General features: G+C 42.9%; 1 protein-coding gene across 1 annotated transcript; it reads right to left on the bottom strand.

Moving 5' to 3' along the window:
• Positions 1 to 6: 6 nt before the first annotated feature.
• LOC142486767 (histone H3) lies at positions 7 to 707 on the bottom strand. The gene has a single exon (XM_075585227.1). It carries the CDS (start codon positions 680 to 682, stop codon positions 272 to 274), a length of 411 nt encoding a protein of 136 aa, XP_075441342.1. The 5' UTR covers positions 683 to 707; the 3' UTR covers positions 7 to 271.
• Positions 708 to 22,874: the final 22,167 nt, after the last annotated feature.

Genomic DNA, 22,874 nt, shown 5'->3' with positions numbered 1-22,874 from the left:
TACGTGCACCCATATACAGCATGAAATGGTGACTATGCATGCAAGTCTATATATCACATGACAAAGAATACACAAATATTGAAGGTGCGTTTATCTATATTGTCACACATCAAGTACATATGTTGGTACAAGGATAACACACTTCTTTCATTCTCTATATTGAGATCAGTATCCGTGTGTTAATATTGATCAGGCCATTTCATTGAAAATGTGGTGGCTCTTAAAAGAGCCTTTGTTTTTCGGGTGTAAACGAAGTCAGGGTGCAGCCGGCCTAAGCTCTCTCCCCTCTGATCCTGCGGGCCAGCTGGATGTCCTTGGGCATGATGGTGACCCTCTTGGCGTGGATAGCGCACAGGTTGGTGTCCTCGAAGAGCCCCACCAGATAAGCCTCGCTGGCCTCCTGCAGAGCCATGACAGCCGAGCTCTGGAAGCGCAGGTCAGTCTTGAAGTCCTGGGCGATCTCCCGGACCAGGCGCTGGAAGGGCAGCTTGCGGATGAGCAGCTCGGTGGACTTCTGGTAGCGGCGGATCTCCCTGAGAGCCACAGTACCGGGCCGGTAGCGGTGAGGCTTCTTCACTCCGCCGGTGGCCGGAGCGCTCTTTCTGGCAGCCTTGGTCGCTAGCTGCTTACGGGGAGCCTTCCCTCCGGTGGATTTCCGGGCGGTCTGCTTGGTCCGGGCCATCCTGTGCTGCTGTGTCAGTGCGCGTCTCCGGTCAGGAACTAATAAAGAAAAAAAACGCTGCAGCTGCGTATTTATGGACTGCAGATCGCTGTGATTGGCTGCTTTGGTCCCGCCCTTCGCTCTGATTGGTTCTGTGAAAGCCGTTGCGATGTTCAAAAATCCCGCCTCAGACCGATATCGTCCTAATAAAGTTATTATATATTTAGTGCTTGTAAGTGGGACAATTAAAAAGATTTAATGTGATAACATTAGTGTTTGCACAGATACAGCACAGAGCTCTCTGACATGGAACATGTACTTATACCAAGTATTCAAATGATCTTTAATCGGTGAAATGTAATATGAGGGGTTTTCTTTCCCAGATCATTGCTTCAATGGGACTTTCTTGGTTCCTCTTCTTCTAATGTTCACATTGTGTTATTATTATAAACCCGAACACAGAGACACAAAGAAGCGGAACCGGGCGGCTCGTTTCCTTAATGCCTGCAGTTCCCAGAGCACCACACGGTGGCAGTGCTGCGCTATAAATGGGGCTTCCCTCAATGTCTTCTCGCTGTCACTGCTCTGTGTGATCTGATCAGCTCCTAACCGGGCTCTTTGGCTTCCCTCTAATGCTCCAGTCACAGTAGTTTGCTTTTAATTAAAATACCAAGTCTGTATATGTGTATACACAATGTGTTATAGTTTAAGCACAAATTAAATATTCCATAATGTATTATGTATTTTCTAAATAAAGATGAACATCTGATGTTAGAGTAATATAACTAGACTGAACAGGGGCCTGTATTTAAAGATATCTATTAAACTTATCCTCATTCCTTATTTATTGAACTATATTACTGAATATGAAATATTAAAATTACCAATGTAAATAAACACTATCTAATACATTTAAACATAAGCTGAACTATATCAAGACTTGTTTTTTATGTTTCAGATACAATATTAGCATTTAAGCTGACTATTTAATTATGCATTAATTGTTGCTGTGTTTTTGCATCTATTTTCCAATGCTTGTCAAACTATTTCACCATTTAGGCAGATATGGATAAGGATATATTTCCATTGTTTCAATATGTTTTTTTTTTTTTTTTTTTTTTTTTATTATTAATTAATGTATCTTCTCATACTGTTCATTCTTTTTTAAACTATAGATTTCATATTTATCCTGAATAAGTCAGTTAGTTAATTGTAACTACAAATTGAAGAGCTAGTTTCCCCAAAGCAGCACTCAATATCCCATTCTTAATAAGCCTTCACTTTTAATACTTGTTACACTATTACTATGAACAAACATTACACATGAACCTACCAATCTTTATTTTAAGTGGTGAAGAGAAAAACAGTTGTTTTTTTCCAATAGTTCACCTCTTCTAATTAATATATTATCTATAACGTATCCAATGCTGTTTTTGTTCTTTTATTATTTATAGATAAAATGCATTACATATGTATTGGAATCAATACATTAAATACTCTAATTTCTTGGAGACCATAGTTTTGCCCCACAGAAATAAGTAAAATAAAATTAATACATTGTTTGTGACAACCTCAGTGAAGGAAATCTAACAAATAATAATAGTATTATTATTATTATTATTATTATTATTATTATTATTATTATTATTATTATTATTATTATTATTATTATTATGTGCCTAAACCAACATGGTGATTACTTTTACCTAAACAGGTGCTCAAGCGACCAAGTTAATAACACTAGTGTGATCATTTTCTATGCAAATAACTACTTAGTCAAATGTGTCACAATCTCCACTAACCAATCCTACTAAGTAACTATCTCCTATACAATTGCTATAATTAGCTACTCTTACAAACTAGTGTAACATTGATATATGTTGCAACCAATCTACAATAATAATCTCAGGGGGAAGGTATCTCTCTAAATTGAAAACATTCAGTGTTTGATTCAATGTATCAATCTGCATACCTTTCTACTCTCCTCTGTAGAGGAAAAATTGTATGTCGTATATTGTCTGTAACCTGGCATATCACCATTTTCTTGTGTTATACCATGTTTCCACTGCAGCTATGGATTCTGGGAAATAAATACACATATAAGCATACAGTGTCACCTTTAACTTAATATCCATATTAACATGATCTCCTATAAGCATAGTTCTGCCTTATTATACAGATTTTTTTTTGCACAGCTTGCTATATATCGTATAACTTCCATCATGTTTAAAATATATAAAAAAGTAGTCCCAAGGGGGGCACAGGGGGAGCACTGCCAAATCAATGAGGGAGAAAAGGGGGCTGCATCCAGTAGTTATTAAAAATGTATTTATTAAGTGGTCAAAGCAAGAACATAAACACTTTTACGCGTTTCGGGAATTGCGTCCCTTTCTCAAAAAAACTTTTTGAGAAAGGGACGCAATTCCCGAAACGCGTAAAAGTGTTTATGTTCTTGCTTTGACCACTTAATAAATACATTTTTAATAACTACTGGATGCAGCCCCCTTTTCTCCCTCATTGATTTGGCAGTGCTCCGCCTGTGCCCCCCTTGGGAATACTTTTTTATGTACATTTATGTACGTGAAGCACCCACTACAAGGAAAGAGCTGTGCTGCAAAAGGGGAATCTCACTGAAACGAAGATCATCTTTGGTATGTACTTTTTGGTTCTGTTGGGGCTTGTTTGGGGACTTTATGGCATATATGGAGACCTGAGCTAGCCACACAACGCCATCAGTACACATATACCACTTCATGTACCATTACACATGGTTTATCTGCATTTCCCCAGCACTTATATTTGCTCCTATACCTTGATCACAGAGGTTATTATTATTAGTCTGCATGCACTTTGCCCTGAGTCAGCTGAGACCCGTTTATAGGGATACCATCCCTTAATTCTGCCTATGTTTAAAATATAGTTTATATTTCTAAAACATATGTTAGTATGTCTTAGAATATCTGTAATCTAAACAGCTTTTAGATTGTTTTGTGAAATGTAAATAAAGGGAGAGAACGAAAAGCCTGAAAGCTCCAGCCTCATTGTATTATATGGGGGCTATGCACTAAGCTCAATGGGTTTGCGTTCTGATGTTAAAAAAATGCATGTCCGTTAAAAAGTGAGGCCGGGGGACTCGCCCCCGGAAGCCAGGGTGAATGGCAGCTTAGGGAATTAGCTCCCTTCACACTGGCAAGAATCATATAGCAAAGTGACAATAAAAATCACCATAAAAACCTCCAGAAGGCTGATAAATTTGGCGGAATACCTGGGGATGCCAGCCAAGGCTAAATCAAAGCAAAAAGACCCCTCGGTCAAGACATATTTCAACAAAGCCACACCGTCAGCAGCAGGAGGCTCTGTATCACCCACACCGACTATGCAGTCAGAGTCCGACAGCGAGACACTAACCCCACTAGCAGATGACCAGGAACTGGTCAGGAGAAAGGATCTCCGTGAATTCTGCGGGGAAATGAAGACCTTTTTCCGCAAAGAACTCAGGAACCTGCGGAGAGATTTGGACGCGGTGGGTGAAAGGACCGGGACCCTTGAGAAAAAAATGGATACCAACACGAGGGCCATAGTACAAACTAATAAAACGGTATCCCAATTGGCAGAAAAGGTCCGAGAGATAGCAGACAAAACAAGAGGACTCTGAAAACCGAGAACGCAGGAACAATGTCCGCATCAGGGAAATCCCAGAAACTATTACAGTTCACGAGGACTTTGTTCAAAAACGGCTGGAGCATTTGCTCCCAGATAAATCGGAGCAGGATTTACACTTGGACCGCTGCCACCGAGCGCTCCGTTCAAGGCCGCAAGCGGGAGACCCCCCTCGGGACATAATAGTGCGGTTCCACTATTTCCGCATTAAAGATGCTGTCTGCCAGATGGCGAGAGAGGCGAGATCCCTGGAGTTTGAGGGCTTCAGGCTTCAGGTCTTTCAAGACCTGTCGCCAGCTACCCTTGCCAGACGCAGGAGCCTAGGCCCTATAACAAAAGTCCTGCAAGAAAAGGGGACCCGCTACAGGTGGTTGTTCCCATTTGCCCTGCTCGTGGTGAAAAATACCCCATTTGTTTGCCGTCTAGTTTAAGAGACAGCCTAATGTTATTCTATGTTCATTATCTTTATCCCTGCAGCAGATGGTGTGGCTGGGAGCCCGGAGACGCCCGTGGGGATGTGTGCCTCGGGTACCCCTCTGCTTGAGGGTTATGTGGAACCTGACCCAGCCCTGTCCTTGCCAAAGGATACAGGCGAAGCAGAGATTGGCGTATGCAGCACTGCAGGAGGAGGTGAGGCAGTGAGGGCGGCCGATCGACAGGGGTCTCCGGTCGTCCAGCCACAGCTGTTCAACTAAAGCTAAGTCAGGTTTAGTTGAAACTACTTAGAACTGTTTAGAGGTTTTACACTTTTACACTTTTACACTTACACTATCTCACTTCTTACACTTTGTTGACCTGCCGGTGCGAACTACCCTATTAGTTCGTCGGCGCCTCAAAAAAGGTACCTCATGGAGCTAGCCCATGAGGACCGCTCTCCCCTACAGAGGACAGATCTATATAGGCCTGGTAGCACAACCCAGTGGTGCCAGGCAACTGTCCAGTCCGTAGGGCCACAGAGCCGGTACTGGCTCACCCCAGACAAGGCTCTTCCCACTTTGTTTATTTTTCCTGCGTGCTCCCACGCTCCCCCCATACCCCCCCCCTCCAGGCCACCTCGCCATATCGATGCGCAGAACACACATAATAAAATATCACCCACACCTACTCCATTCGGGGTCCTACAGGCCCATTCTGGGACCACCCAGGTCATGCAGATCATGAGGTATCAACAATGTTACACACCAGGAAAATGCATACACATAATACGATTTAAATGGCGTTAAATATCATCTCTAACCATGTCAATGGCTTTAACAGCCCCATAAAAAGGAAGGCCGCATTCATAGATTACAAAAGGAAAAAAGCAGACGTGCTCCTCTTGCAGGAAACACACTTCAGTACTAGCAGCTCCCCTAAATATTTAGATAACCATTATAAGCAATTCTACCTAGCGTCTGCCACAGAGAAAAAGAGAGGAGTGGGGATCCTCTTTCATAATAGTGTACCCTTTACAATGCAGACACTCAGGAGGGATAAGGCAGGCAGATTCTTGATTGTTATGGGAATTATCCACGAACAACCGATCACCCTAGCAACGCTGTATGCTCCTGGTGAGCAAAGTCATGACTTTTTCAGAGACTTCTTCCAAAAATTGGCCCAGATAGCCAAAGGCCACATTATCCTGGCTGGTGACTTTAATCTCGCGATGAACCCAAACCTGGATAGGTCGGGCACACCCAGATATGGGCAGCGAAAAGCAGTAGAAGCACTAAAGAAGGGACTTAAGAAAAATCAGCTGACTGATATCTGGAGGGAGTTATATCCCACAGAGAGAAATTACACCTTCTATTTCCATCCCCATGACGCATATAGCAGAATCGACTATTTCTTCATCTCTAGTAGACTGGTCCCCTTGGTCTCCTCTACGAGGATCCATGATATTTCGTGGGCTGACCATGCACCTATAGAGCTACGGTGCACTCATCATATTCGTTCTGATAGGCCTGGTGCGAACTGGAAACTTAATGAATCGCTGGTAAAAATCCCAGATGTTTGCAGAGCAGTAGGCGAGGAAATTAACCAATTCTTTAAGATTAATCATGGTTCAGTAAAATCATACTTTACCCTCTGGGAAGCCCATAAGGCAACCATAAGGGGCACATTAATTGGTATAGCAGCGCGCAGAAAGCGCGAGAGAAACACCAAATTGGTAACGCTCCAAAATAAACTACATGCCCTCACAACAAGGCACAAAAAACGACCTGACCCGCAGATATTAATGGAAATAAAGAACACCAAAATTGAACTAAACCTTCTGCTAACCTCGCAGGCAGACAAATCATTGAGTTGGTCAAAGAGGAAATACTATGAAAAGGCAAACAGTCCAGATACTATGCTAGCGGGCAAATTACAAACCAAACACTCAAATTATAACATACAGGCGATTCGCTTAAAAACTGGAGCCTCTACATCAAATCCGAAAAACATAGTGGAAGAATTCAAATCTTTCTACGAAAATTTATATAATGGAGAGAAAGCGGCACATAGTATCAAAACCACAAGGGCCGTAGAAGATTTTCTGACGAGCGCCAAACTGACGGGGCTAGATGAGGTGGACAGGGGGGTGATGGAAGCGGAGTTCACAATGGACGAACTTACCCAGGTCATAACTGACCTCAAGCCATCTAAGGCCCCAGGCCCTGATGGCTACACAGGGCTCTATTATCAGAAGTTCATTAAGAACCTATCCCCATGGCTGCTCCGAATGTTTAATGCCGTATTGGCGGGAGCCCCGTTCCCGGAGAAGATGCTCCAAGCGTCTATCTCAGTGATTTATAAAGATGGAAAGGATCTGCAAGATTGCAAAAGTTATCGCCCAATCTCCCTCATTAATACTGATATTAAAATATACGCCAAACTAATAGCCAATAGATTGAGTCACATCCTGCCCAGACTTATACATCCAGATCAAGTCGGCTTTATTAAAGGTAGACAAGCTGCGGACAACACCCGACAAATCATTGATCTGCTAGAGATAGCCAATAATAAGAAAATACCAGCTATGATGTTGAGTCTGGATGCAGAAAAAGCTTTTGACAGGATTGACTGGCCTTATTTACGAAAGACGCTTGGGGCGTTTGGCTTTGGGGACAAGGTGAGTGGCGCTGTAATGGCGTTGTACTCTGGCCCCGCTGCTAGGGTCATACACCAGGGATTCCCATCAAATACATTTCAAATTAAAAGCGGTACACGACAGGGGTGCCCATTATCTCCCCTTTTATTTGCCCTGTGTATGGAACCACTAGCAGCGCAGATCCGCAACAACCCGGATATCTCAGGGATCAATATAGACTCGAAATCCCACAAGGTTGCCCTGTATGCTGATGACATCTTATTGATGGTCTCCAGACCCCTTACCTCTCTGCCGAACCTATTTGACCTGTTGGATAAATTTAATAGGATATCTGGATTTAAAATTAACCAAACCAAATCAGAGGCCTTGAATATCAGCCTCCCAAAAGCAACAGAAAAACTACTGAGTCTGAACTTCAATTTCAATTGGCAACCAAAACATATTAAGTATCTAGGAGTTCATATCACTAAAGAATATAAGGTCATCTATGAAGCAAATTATCCCAAACTGATTCGAACCCTAAAAGATGATCTGAGAAAGTGGATGCCATATAAGATCTCCTGGATTTGTAGGATACATAGTGTAAAGATGAATCTCCTCCCCCGTATCCTATACCTTTTTCAGACTCTACCAGTGCCACTGAGACTGAAGGAAATACTCTCACTTCAGTCTGAAATCTCCAATTTTGTATGGGGTGGGAAAAAATCGAGAGTAAACAAGACAATTATGAGAAAGACAATTCGGACAGGGGGACTAGCGGTACCTTGCCTGGTATCTTATTACAAAGCGGCGCAATTGTGTCAACTCACACAATGGCAGATCAAACCAGCATTGAAAAGATGGGTAGATCTGGAGACATCAGTCTGCTCCCCATTGGAGTTAGACAATATATTATGGTTACCTAAAACAGCCATTAAATGGACTGACCGGCCGCTTTCCTCGATGATCAACTCATTGGTGATTTGGGGGGCCGCTAAATTTAAATATGCCCTAACATCCAAACAATCGCTGATATCCCCGTTATGGGGTAACCCCGACTTTGCACCAGGATTACCAGAACACACCTCAGAAATTTGGAAACAAAATAGATATAATCGACTGAGAGACCTGGAGGGGATACCAAATAAAATTAAATCATTTGAACAAATTAGATCTGAGAAAAACATCCCACATTCCAAATTTTTCCGGTACTTCCAGCTCAGGGCGTACTTTAACAAGAACACGCCATACCCACCATTAACTACATTCGAAAAGCTCTGACTGACTGAAACAGACACACGGGGACTCATTTCGCAGATTTATGGAGAAATAGTGGGTTCTGGGAACACACGACAAGAGCAAAAACTGGCATATAGAATTAAGTGGGAGACTGATCCGGGTGAAGTCCTGGAAGAGGAGGACTGGACGGCCATATTTGAGGCGGCAGCCAAAAGCTCTATTTGCACGACTTTAAAGGAAAACACATATAAAGTAATGATGAGATGGTACCTCACCCAACTGAAATTATCAAGGTTTGTGCCAGGATACTCCCCGCTGTGTCCAAAACAGTGTGGAGCATCGGCCGACTTGTTACACATGCTGTGGTCTTGCCCCCGTATCTCACCCATCTGAGAAGAAATTAGAAATTGGATCCAGAAGATTTTTGATCTCACAATTCCCCCGCACCCGTGGCTGTTCCTCCTGAATAGACCATGGCCGGGACTCTCTAAAACTGGTAATAAATTGGTTGGACATTTCGCAAATTCAACGCAGTGCGAGATCGCAGCTATGTGGAAACAACCCGAAACCCCAAATATCCCCAGGATTAGAAATCTAATGTGGTACATATGCCAGATGGAGAAATGAACGAGTTTAGTTAATGACACTGGTGATAAATATCTAAAAGTTTGGTCGCCTTGGTTGGAACAGACCGATATCCCGGGGATTGAGGTTACCACAATCTGGCAATAATAGTTCAAAATGCGTTTCCATTTGAAGGACGGGAACATTGCAGCAGGCATCCCAGGCACACACAGGGAAGCAATAAGACATAAAAGACCAAAGAGATACGCCAACGAGAGCTGAGGGATGATGTAAATCATGATCTGAGTACCAATTTTTAGCCTAAAAGCCGGAGAGGACCGCACTCGCGGGGCCACCATCTCCCTCCCCCCCCCCTAGCCTCACTTTTATTTTATTTCTCCCATAGCGCAGCACCTTAATTGTATCACACAATGCAAAACCGGAGTTATGTTACGATCCAGACTGAATAGGTACTCGCGGGAGTACTTTGGTATCGCACAGGAGTGTTATGTTTGAGAGACTCATTTGATGTGTACTGTGATACTCTGTGTATTGAAAACTCTTTCAATAAACTCAATGTTGGAAAAAAAAAAAAAAAAGTGAGGCCGGGGACGCGATTCACTAAGGCCTTGAGCCCATTTTTTAACGTATGTGCTCAAAACACCCACAGCGTACGTGTTGCTTTTTTCCCCCCTGCTAGCATTCTTAAACTTCCCATACGCTAACTGATAGAAAAAAAAGCTGCATGTAACATTTGCATGGTGATTTGCCATCTCCATGCAAGGCTGTTACAGGTGATTGTACACTAATTAAAATCATTTTAATAATAGTGTACATGAGCAGGGGGTCTCCGGAGCTGAACCGCATTGGTTTCAGGTCCGAGGACCCCCTACTTCAGGAGATACAGGCCCCGTTATGGGGTGCTGGTATCCCCTGCAGCATTTAAATGTCCCGGTCACGTGACGTGGAAGCTTGAAACTGCAGGGGATACCGGCACCCCATAAAGGTGCCTGTATCTCGGGAAGCAGGGGGTCACCGGACATAAAACCAATGCGGGTCAGCTCCGGAGACCACCTGCACATCTACACTATGAAACACATGTATATTAAAAAAAAGATTTAACAAACATCAATACACGACTCTCCGCCCAAACCCATACAGTACAGTTATGTGCAAAATAACTATTATCCAGATATGGATAATAGATTATTTGCCCATTATTAAACACTGCATTAGTATACCTAAATAAAGTAAATAAAAACAGTAGCCAGCTATGCCAATGAATACAAGCAATAAACAACACGAACAATGAATTAATTAAACCATTAACCAATGAAACCAATTAATTCCTAAACCAAATCAAAATGAATAGTAATACTAACCAATCAAACCAATGAATTAATACAACATTAATGAATGTAAACATTAAAAGACAAAGAAATAAATTCAAACAATATCTGAAATAACCATACAATGCGTTAGCTAATATAACACAACATTAACTACAAACGAACACCAATCGCAAACATTTTATTAGCATTAAGCAGGAAACAAACAAACAATCACATCCACATAAGAAATTGAAATTAAAACAACCCAACCAACAGCAATACCAAGCCACAAATGCCCCCCAAATATTGTCATAGTAATGTATGCATCTGAACCTTAAAGTGGTACAGATTAATATATTATCAGTCAATGTGCCTCCCCCAAAAATAAAAAAAACACATCCAAAGAAGAAACCTGTAATAATAGACATTTACAAACATTCAATATAGTACTTACCATTAGAAGCGGTGCCCCTCCGACTCCCAGGGTAATAGGAAGCTCACGTACCTTGAAGGCCTCAAACAGCATCCGATGCCATCGCCATGAAGATTCGGATCAGGTACCCAAATCTTCTTTTTTCTTTCTTTAATCACCATCTTCTATCTTCATCTGTCAGTCCAAAAAACCCCATGGTGAATCCCAACCGTTGTTGTCTCGTCGTCTTCTTCGGCTCAAATGAGGCGTCACGGTCTTAAATACGGCTTGTGATGTCACATTTAGCCTCAAAATCGCCATGAAGATTCGGATCAGGTACCCAAATCTTCTTTTTTCTTTCTTTAATCACCATCTTCTATCTTCATCTGTCAGTCCAAAAAACCCCATGGTGAATCCCAACCGTTGTTGTCTCGTCGTCTTCTTCGGCTCAAATGAGGCGTCACGGTCTTAAATACGGCTTGTGATGTCACATTTAGCCTCAAAATGGTTAACAGTCACCTGATTGGCTGTTAAAACCATGTTCCGACTATATTTTTTTTTTTTTTTTTTTACATGACGTCACTTAAAGGGAATGATGCCAGCCAATCAGATTGGCGTTTGTAGTTAACATGTTCATTTGTAGTTAATGTTGTATTATGTTAGCTAATGCATTTAATGGTTATTTCAGATATTGTTTGAATGTATTTCTTTGTCTTTTAATGTTTACATTCATTAATGTTGTAGTAATTAATTGGCTTGATTGGTTAGTGTTACTATTCATTTTGAGTTGGTTTAGAAATTAATTGTTTTGATTGGTTAATGTTTAACTAATTCATTGTTGATGTTGTTATTGATTGTATTCATTGGATTAGCTGGCTACTGTTTTTATTTAGTGAAGTATGTTTTTTTGGAGTTAGGTTTTATTATTGTGTATCTGGTGCATTAATGTATTGTAATTAGGGTGCCCGTTGAGTGCTATAGAGGCTTATCATGCCCATATTATTATTATATGGGTATGATGTACCACTATACTACTCAATGGGTACAGGGTGGGTATAGTCAGTTCAGGGTGGGTGCTTAGGCCTCCCGGGTTTGTATCGGGGCAGGCTGGGTTAACTCCTTAATGATTATAGCGGTTAGTAAACGCTAAGGTGATTAAGGGGTTAGGGGCCATTAGAATGTCTTTATTATGTATATTCTGTATGCTTTCTTTCAACGGAGGACAGACAGACCTGTTGTTGTGGTAAGTATAACTGTATTTATTTACTTTATTTATGTATGCTAATGCAGTATTTAATAATGGGCAAATAATCTATTATCCATATCTGAATAATAGTTATTTTGCACATTATTGTACTGTATGTGTTAGGGGGGTGTATTTAGTTAGAAATAATGTTTAGTATTTTTGTAGGCACAACATTGGTACCGCAGGCCCGCGGGTACCACGGGACTCCCGCGGGGTCAGCCGGGGACACCTGCGCGACCCCCGACCTCTCTCGGGGACCCCCGTGGGGTCAGCCGGGTACACCCGCCGGCCTGTTGTATGGGAGTTGCGCATGCAAAAATGTAGAGCAAGAAATTTTTCAAAGTCCAGCTTTTTTTGCGTCTACCTTGAGCTGACGTGTTCTGTTGAACGCAACTTTCGCGTATGCTAAAGTTACGTAGCTTTGTGCATCCCGCTTAAGGGCAGAATTTAACGCTAACAGGGTAACGAACGAGCAAAGTTGGACTTTGAAATATTCCTGAGAAAAGTCAGTTTTAGAGCGCAAAGTGCCTGTTTGCGTGGCTTAGTGCATCGTGTTCAGCGTAACATCACGTTCTAAGAGCACTTTGCGCTCTAAAAACGACTTAACAAAGCTTAGTGCATGACCCCCTATGTCTTTATTTGTATAGCACCATTAATGTACATAGCAATTCCCATTAGTAATACACGTGGTAATCATATAAATAACACATAATATATAAATAACAGGTGAAGGGAATAAGTGCTTCAGACAAATGTAACATTTAGGAAGAGGAGTCCCTGCTCCAAGGAGCTTACAATCTAATTTTCGAGTGTCTGTTGCACAGTCTCAGGGGGCACATCTTAATCTATCACCACGTTAGGATCAGAATAAGATCTGAAACTGATTGGGTTCCCATTTCATAGATTTCACGCTTCCCTAGCAAATCATGCAAACAGGGCTGTGGCCAATCACAGCATTAATGATGCACAGGAGCCATTCAGGACACATGGTCTTGTCTGAAATGGCCAATCAGGGCTTGAAGTGGGTGATTGCAAATTAAAGGGCAGCGGATAGAAATATAAATCGGTCAATGGGAGCAGCATCCACCAACGGGGCCCAACAATGGCTTCCATGGCTGACAAGATGTCCCATGCTGGGCTCGGCATCCGGATATTTGGATGGATGACAAAATGTTCTGCTTTTTGGGTTGATTGCCCCCTGGTCTGATCTTCTCCCACGGTCACTCCCCCTTGTATTCCTGCACCGCTCTTCACCTCCAGTCGCAGAATTTGCCAGTTCTCTCGACATGCGAGCTGCACAAAGGGTTTCTCAGCCCTGCATGTACAGAGACCTTAGCTATGCTTGTGATGGAATGAGGCCCAGGGACCGGTTAATAAAGGTTACGCCCTGTCACTTGGGTTCATCTGGCTCCAAGGCCCCTGAGATACAGGTTTTTTTTGCATGCCTGGTTGCACCTTGCATCCCATGTAAATGGAATGCTTTATTTCTAATGTGTTCTGTCAAGAGACCGGGACTCTTTTGTGGGATCAAGCACCAGAGAGGACACAGAGATAAACAAATAAACGGGTATTAATTTCGGCCGACGCCACCAACATGACTTTAACGGAGCAGATTCCACTTTTGCCGTAGGTCATGAGTTTCCAAGCACCGCTGGATGCAAGTTGTGGAAAGGTAACTTCAAATCTCCAGCTTGGCGTACAAGCAGCCTCGACTTCAGGTGTCTCTGGCACATCCTCAGAGCCCCCCGCTTAGTCTATCTTCACGCCAACCCAGGAGAGGCTTGTGGAACTCAAATTGTTCGCTGCTTTTCTAGGTTGCAGTTCTCAATGGAAAATCATGGAGAACGGGGCAACGACCAATCCCAGCATTGATGCTGAATGGGGAGCCAATCACAGAATGAGGGCTCATCTGTGTTGGCCAATCCAGTCTGAGCTTGTGACAGGGAGGCTGAGGCAAGGAAGGTGGGAATTATGAACCAGACAATGAGAACAGCGCCTACCTCCCTCCTGTTCTCAGTGCCAGCTCACTATCTCTTGGTGAGATAGGTGCCTGTGTCTGGGCACTGGATCTATATCATGAATACATTGCATCCCTACGGTATTAATACCGATTGGGAGCTTAAACATTTCCTAATCTAACTAAAGAAATATGTTTAAGTTTTTGCTTGCTTCTGCTTTTTGCTTCTCTGGTATTGTTATAATGTCATTTAGATATATGTTGTTGCTCACCATATGGGATATTATGTATACTGTATTATCAGTATATTTATGATATGCTATATTTCTATTATTAATATATTTATTTTTATATTTATCTTCTTTATTATGGTTTTCATTTTTGACAATTTCTTATTTTTATTTCTTTCATTTATATTGATATAAGACAGGTTATTATTTATGATTATTATAATTGTTTTATTATGTTGAGTGATTATAATATACTTTTCAATATTGCTTATTGTAATATAATATATATTTTGTACCTGTCTTTTATCTTTCTTTATTATATCATTTCTTTATATTCTAATCCATTCCTTGTTTTCATCTATGTTGCTTGAATGTTGGTTTTAAATGATCTTTTGCTACTACTGTTTATACTATTTTACAGTAGTTTTGCAATAAGTTGTTTATTTGTTGTTATATATGTACTATGTATACACTTGTATGTTGTTATCCTTCTCTCCCCTTCTACACACCACTATGCTTGTATAGATGGAACGGCAGTCTCATTAATTAACCTGCAGCTGCATATAGGAGTTGCCGTTCTAAATCAATTTATTATTGACCTATCACAGTCAAGCTGGTGGTATATAGAGGTGTATGAGATAGTTCACCACTCACTCTTTGACAAAGTCCCTTACGGGATGAAACGCGTAAGAGGTTCCTAGCTTCATGATGTTTGTTCCCTTTTTTTCAATAAATTAGTCGTTTTTTTGTTAAAACTGCGTGTGGTTCTCTTCTTACCTCAGTGCACCGCTTCTTTGTTTGGCTGTTCCGGTACCTTTGCTGGTTGCACGTGGATTCCAGGACACACATCACTGCAGGCATTCACTCAACGGTTCTTCAACTTTATCTCTTTGGCTACACCGGATCAAGCAGCGTGACAGCAGATATTATCATTGGCAGAGGAGACGGTGGGTGACTTAGCGTCAGCCTGGCTGTTCTCTGGATGGTTGGCGCCTCTTAGCGTCACCTCACCTTACCCCTTGCCCCAGCCTGCTCCACTGGGTCCGCTTAATATGCTTGTTTAGAGTGATAGTTATATGCTGCAGATGTGTGCCATTATGTTCTAAGAATAAGACATTCTACGCTTTGGCCCTTGAGCACTGGCAGCAGAATTCTTCTGTGTTCCCTCTGGCCTCTGTCTGGGCAGACAATGACTTTGCTCTTCGGACCGACGCCTGTGAGATTGGAGGCCTGCCCATCCCCATCCTCTATTGTCTACAAACTCCCTGTGGAACCAGCCTAACCAGGGTTCATGGTCGTGGAGACTGGGTAATTGTATTTTTCCAGCTTGCATGCCCAGGGAATAAATAAATGCATTTAACATCTCTGGGCATGCAGGGCTGAGAAACCCTTTGTTCAGCCAGCATTTCAAAATAAAATAGTAACTGCAGGGTCTGGAGGGGGAGGAGAGGGGCAGAGTACAAAGGCAACAGCATGCAGGGGCGGAGATCGGGCCATGCACATTTGCTGCCTCCCCAGCCAGAGCGGTGCCAGCCCAGGGGGAGATATCCTGTCAGCTGGGGAAGCCGTTGCCGAGCACCCCTGGTAGACGTTCATTGACTAATAACATAATTATCAATGCTTGTAGTCATACTGTTGGTAAGTATGTTAACCTGTGTACCTACCATGTCCGAAGAAGAGCGTACTCCGGTAGGCACAAATAATGCTTTCCAAAGCAAGTTCCGAAATAACTTCATCAAATCCAAATCAAGTTAAAAAAAAATAACCCGATTTGTGGGCACAAATCAGTTATTTTTGCATCTTATTAGTCTCTATGTCCGTGAGAATATAAATCAGAAATATTCAGCATTGGTAAAACCTGAGGCTTTGTGATCTTGTGACAATCTGACTCTTAGCTGACCTGCATTTGTGTCCTTATCCGGTATAATTTCTTTCCACGTTGGACCGGTTGTGACTGTAGGGGTAGCCAGCATAACATAATAAAAGTTAAGCCAGGCAGGCTACCCCAAATCCATGTTTAATTGCCACTTCTGTCAGGGTCATTTTGGCCTTTGTGCAATGTGTTTTGTGTAAATCTCTTCCAGAAAAGAGATAATCACTGTGTGATATCTAGAAGGGGGGAAAACTATGTGTCTTGGGGAGCCGGGATTGTAAAAAATCACTGTCTTTCCCTGTGTTTATGTTTTCCCCACACAGTTAGTAATCCAGCATTGTCCTTTGTGTTGCTAGCATTTATCTGTATGCAGACACAGTAATTCACTTAGCTGGGCTGCATACAGAGCAATGTCTGTCCGTGACAGAGCTTGGGAGCAGCTGAGTACCTGGACAATGGTGAGTGGGTAAGGGCTGTAATTCAGGTCCAGGAACTGGTAATCGACAGTTCAGAGCCTTTGTTCCCCGAGACACTGAGAAATTGGGCTGGCCAGGGGATCCTTTACTGGGTCTCAGCCCCGTAGGCATGATTTCCATTGGCCAGATCTAATTTCCCACCCGCCAGCAGCTCACACCCCGAGAAGCAGTCCAGAGTCAATAAGCCAGACTCCTGCCCTAATTGATGCAACCGGACAAGAACTCATCCTATGATTGGCTGCACCGTCACAATCTGTGCTCTGATTGGCCGGCGGTCTCTGCTCCAGCAAAAAAGATAGGAGACTTAGGCCTATGTAAGGAGCACAGCCGATCACAGTACCATACAAGTTTGCAGAGTGGATCGGAGACAGTGATGTCACGGCTGGTGGGCTATTTTAAAAGTGTTGCTTGCAGAAGAGCACAGAGAAGCCGGGGAAGAAGCCGTTAATGCCAAGCCTTCCGAAGCAGGCTCCTGCACCTGCCTGAGGCTAGATTATTGCCCCACTTGGTGAGTGTCATACTGTGATTGTGTGATTTGTGTGTTTGCTGGCTTGCCAGAATAAACTTTTGTTTATTCAACTATTGTGCCCTGTCTGGTGATAGTGATCTCAGTGGTAGTGTGATAATACTGTTGGTCTCCAATGAGACTGGTCATGATCGGTGAGGGATGTTGTGAGTATCCTCGTTCTAAAAAATCAGAGTAATTAGAGTCTGAGGATTGTTGATAATCACTTCTAGTGTGGAATATTCTCGGGAAGGGCCATGAACCACATTGTGCTTCAAAGCATTGATACCTGTATGTCCAACGATACACTCTGCTCGACTGGTAGCCCTAAAGATCCCTTTGGAACGTTATTTTCTTACATCTTGTCACGGGAGACCAGGATTTGTCACATATTTATACCGGGATCAATCACTAGGCAAAACAAGGTAATAAAACAAAATGAAGTTTATTCGGGTAAACCCGAATGCACACAATGAATACACAAAATACAGACAACATACACACTTACTGGGGGTCTGGGTAGTGAAATCTAGGCTCAAATAGGTGCCTGCTTCGGAAGGCTTACCCTGACCAAGATATACACCCGGGCTTCCTGGTCCTCTTTTTGGCTAAAGATCCTAGCCGTGACCGCTATGTTCAATTCTCAGAACTTTGACTTCACGTCTGACTTAGTCCCTGCAGGGCAGACTGTCCTAGCTTCAAAACAAAGCCAGTTGCTCAGCAATTTTAAACAGAGCAACTTTGAAAAGCGTGACCTAGCTTCATCGACACAAGCTACTTGATGGTATGGCTATCTCAGTCGGCTACCTCCTTACATACCCTCCACTGTTCTATGTTCAGCATGGAGGAACAACCAATCAGAGTGTGGGAATTTATTCCCACTACCTATTAGGAATAGGGGCTCATTCTTTGGCTGACGTCAGAGGAGGGGGCAAGTTAAGCCGGCTGAGCTTGCCCAATGGGTGGGGCATATGATTTGACCAATGGGAAATGCACTGATATTCTCTGGATTCCCCCAGTCAACCCATTGCCACCTACTGCGGCTCAACTGACTCTGGCAGATCAGAGTGCCCTCCCCACAGGGGGTCTCTGTTCTCCGGATACAGTACTTCACCATGCTCTAGCCACTTCACACCCCAACACCTCTCCACATCCTGTCTCCTCTTTGAACTCCGATATCTATCCAGACTTCCCGGAACTTGTATGGAGCCTGTACTGACTGAATAGACATTTACAGAAAATGCACAACCATGATAAACCATATTTAAATACATGATATACTTTGGGAAAACCCATATATATGAGGGAAATAGAGTTGGGATATCTGAGCTTGAAAACCTGGAGTCTGGGGGATACAGGGCAGCCACGGTGTAATTCAACCCGCATACCGGCAAATCATGCCTGCATACCGGGGAGAATTAGTTGACTACAGGTATATTTGTCCCCCAAACTCCTGCAAACAAAACCACTGCATTTCTACCAAAAATTCCCACATAAGAGTTGCACACAGAAAGTGTCATGAGTCTGGGATAAAGTGAACATGAAAAGTGGAAAAGCAGGGGACACTTTAAATTTTACATGTTATAACCCATGGAAATGGCTTATGGTGCTATGTAGCTGCCAGGGACCAACAGTTTCAGGGGTAACCAGATGGGCTTAACCCGGAATTTATCAATACATTCATTGATTTTACATTTTTTTTTTTTCAACTTGAATTTTATTGGTAATTCACATGTACATCAGGCAGTGCATACATTAATATCCAAGGGTAAAAGGGGACGATAGACAGCACTCTGATGGTGTTAAATATATGCAATTGCAGGGTGCACGGAACAAAAGGGGACCCTTATTCCCCTGTATAGTACTAACAAATCTACGTAAGTACCAGCACTCACTGTCTAATAGCTAAATGATGAAAACAGTTGTAATGCAGAATAAACATTTAATAATAAAATGAACAAGAAATAAATCAAATGTGTTTGCAGAAACCAGTATCACAAATGGGTATGTCACAAAGTGAGGGGTGGGGGGGGGGGAAAGAAGGAAAAGGGGGAAAAAAATGAAACACAAGGAATATACACAAAAAAAAAAAAAAAAAATGGTGGATTCTTGCTGCCCTGCTATTAGCTGTTTAGCTGTATTTAGCTTACACTATATGTTTACTAGCTATTTTCAGTGGTGTCTGATTTGACCAGGTATAGGGGAAGGGAGGCTTAGGGAAGTACCTCTCGGTCCTTTTGGACCAGGGGGAATGGGCCAAATGAAGAGGTAGTCCCTCGAAACGTCGCCCCCCTAGCATACTTTCCGTTCTCTGTTGTTTTTTTTTTGTTTTTTTTTGTGTATATTCCTTGTGTTTCATTTTTTCCCCCCTTTTCCTTCTTTCCCCACCCCACCCCTCACTTTGTGACATACCCATTTGTGATACTGGTTTCTGCAAACACATTTGATTTATTTCTGGTTCATTTTATTATTAAATGTTTATTCTGCATTACAACTGTTTTCATCATTTAGCTATTAGACAGTGAGTGCTGGTACTTACGTAGATTTGTTAATACATTAATATCCACATCAATGTCAGAACATTATCCAGTGTCCATGCATTCTAACTAACCACATATCATCACAAGACGTACTGGGGAGACAAACAAACAGACATACAACGCTAATCTAATAGAAGGGGGGTAGGGATGTCTGGAGGGGGTTGGGGGGGGTGGTATCTTCTGCCGTGGTTCCACTGTGAGCTCTATTACTTCCGTCTCATCGCTTACTGGGGGGATTGGAGTCTCCCCGGTCTGCACCTCCCTCGCGGGACTCCTTTCAGATCAGTCCTGATAACTCTGAATCATCATGTCCATCTATTTTTGCGCTACCACCCCAGGGGAGAACGCATTTCTCTCTATCACTGCCAAATCATGGACCTTTCCACCCTCAGTATATCCGTCTGGGCCAGCCACGGCATCCAGACTTTTAGGTAGTTTTCGCCTGTGGTCAGCTTCTCCATCTGACAGACTGTCCAAATTCTGTTCTGAATTTTAGCTATCAATGGAATCTCATTTTGTTTCCAACGTGCTGTGATCTCCCCCCGTACTGCCGTTGCGAAATGTGTTATCAATTTATGAGCATGTTTGGGTACGCCTTTTAACGGTCTATTAAGGAGGAACAGCCCCAGGTCTAAAGGGACCTCTACGTCTAGGATTCAGTTCAGCCAATCTTTGATTGAGTCCCAGATCACAGCTATTTTGGGGCAAGACCACAGCATGTGTAACAAGTCTGCTTGCTGTCCACATTGTCTACCGGCACAATGGGGAGTAACTAGGCAGAAATGTAGCCAATTTTGTGGGGGTCTAGTACCATCTCAACATAACTTTATATGCTTTCTCCCTTAGGGTCGTGCACATGGAGCTTTTGGAAACTGCCGCTGAAATTTTCGTCCACTCCTCCAGTTCCAAGACTTCCCCTAAGTCCATCTCCCATTTGGTCACATCACCTAGTTTTTCTGTCACTGCAGCGCCCGAACCCGTTACTTCTTTGTACAACTGCGATATGAGTCCCTTGGTAGTCGTCCCTTGTCGACAGAGCTTTTCAAAGTTTGTTAATTGGTTTATAGGTTGTTGAGCCTGGTAGAATGCTCTGACCTGGAGTTATCTAAAGAATTCAGCATTTGGGATGTTTTTATTGGTTTTAAGGATATCGAATGTTTGTAAGCCTCTTCTACCCTCCAGGCCTACTAATCTATTAAGGTGTTTAGCTTTCCAGATTGTGAAATCGGTACTGATCAGTCCAAGAGCAAATAGAGGATTATCCCATAAGGGGGTCATACCCGATGTTTTGTGGGCCAAGTTGCATTTGATCCTCATGCTCTCTCACACCGAGAGTGAGTTGGTCATTGAGGAAAGCGGCATTTTGGTGTTTGATCGCACCTTTTTGGGGAGCCAAATTAGACTTTTCAGTTCAATTGGGGAGCAAATCTCCCTTTCTATCTCGACCCATCTTTTTGAGTCCGGGTCGGTGTGCCATTGCACAATTTGGCATAATTGTGCCGCCTTGTAATAGGAAAACAAGCAAGGTACCGCTAGCCCTCCTGCCCCTGATTGTTTCCGCATTATCTGCTTGCCCACCCTCGCTCTCTTCCCTCCCCAGATACATTTATCTATCTCTGATTGCAGCACGAGGGTGTCCCTCAATCGAAGTGGCACCGGTATTGTTTGGTAGAGATATAGGAGGCGAGGTAGCAGATTCATCTTAATGCAGTGGATCTTCCCTATCCAAGAAATGTTATACAGTAGGTGGCCCATCGCCTCACGTCCCCTTTCAGGGCGTGTATCAATTTGGGATAATTGGCCTGATACAGCAGTTTGGTTGTCTTAGTTACGTTTAATCCGAAATACTTAATTTGCGTTTGCTGCCATTTAAAGTTGAAGTTGAGGGTGATCAGCTTCTCCAACGGTTTTGGTAAGTTTATATTCATGGCCTCAGATTTAGATTGATTAATTTTGAATCCGGAGATCCTGTTAAATTTCCCCAGTAATTTGAATAAGTTTGGTAGAGAGGTAAGGGGCCTAGTTATTGTCAGGAAAACATCATCTGCATACAGTGCCACCTTATGCGACTGGCTTCCGGTGGCAATACCTGAGATGTCTTTGCTGTCTCGTATCTGAGCAGCTAAGGGTTCCATGCATAATAAAAGAGAAGTGGGGAGAGCGGGCAGCCTTGCCTCATTCCGCTCCTAATCAAGAAGGGATCAGAAGTGAATCAGGATCCCGCTTATGCTGATCCCACAGGTTTTTCAGTGTTTCTCTCTCTCTCTTTCTTTTGACCGCTATACTGGTGAGGACCCCTCTTAGTGTTGCTTTATGTGCCTCCCAAAGGGTGATATGAGATCTGATGCTTCCTGTATTTTCTCTAAAGAAATGTGTAATTTCCCTTCCTATCTTCTCTTGTAATTCCGGTATTTTAATTAGGGATTCATTCAGTTTCCAATTTGCTCCCGGCCTGTCCAGCCCTATTTGTGCGCACCTTAGCTCAATGGGTGCATGATCTGACCATGAAATATTGTGGATCCCAGTATGGGAGATCTGCAGGACCAGTCTACTAATGACAAAGAAGTAATCGATTCTGCTGAAGGAGTTATGTGGATGTGAATAAAATGTATAGTTTTTGTCCAGGGGGTGAGATTCCCTCCATATGTCTACCAATTCTAAATCTCGTAGACCCTTTTCTAGAGCTTTTGGGCTTGTCTGCGATCCAGTCCTGGGGGGCCCTGATCTATCTAGGTCTGTGTTCAGCACTGCATTAAAGTCTCCGCCTACTATTAGGGTGCCCTTGGCGTGCTTCTAGATTGCTTTAAAAGCTGCTGCGTAAAAATCAGTATCATGACCGTTTGGAGCATATATCGTCACTAGTGTGATGGGTTGCTGATGTATAGATCCTGTCAACAGGAGGAACCACCCTTCTCTGTCTTTTTTGATTGTGTCTACAACCATATCTACTCTATTATGTATGAGTATTGCAACTCCCCGTTTCTTCTCCTTTGCAGAGGATAGAAATACCTGCGTGAAATTTTTGTCGAAGTATTTTGGAAAACTGGTGGAGCTAAAATGAGTCTCTTGTATTAAGACCACATCCGCTCCCTTTCTCCTGTAATCCGTGAGGGCCACCTTTCTCTTAC

The sequence above is a fragment of the Ascaphus truei genome, unplaced genomic scaffold (genome assembly GCF_040206685.1).
Source record: "Ascaphus truei isolate aAscTru1 unplaced genomic scaffold, aAscTru1.hap1 HAP1_SCAFFOLD_980, whole genome shotgun sequence".
NCBI classification, from domain to species: Eukaryota; Metazoa; Chordata; class Amphibia; order Anura; family Ascaphidae; genus Ascaphus; species Ascaphus truei.
Note: the sequence above shows the minus strand (reverse complement) of the source record. Positions and strands in the feature narration are given on the sequence as shown.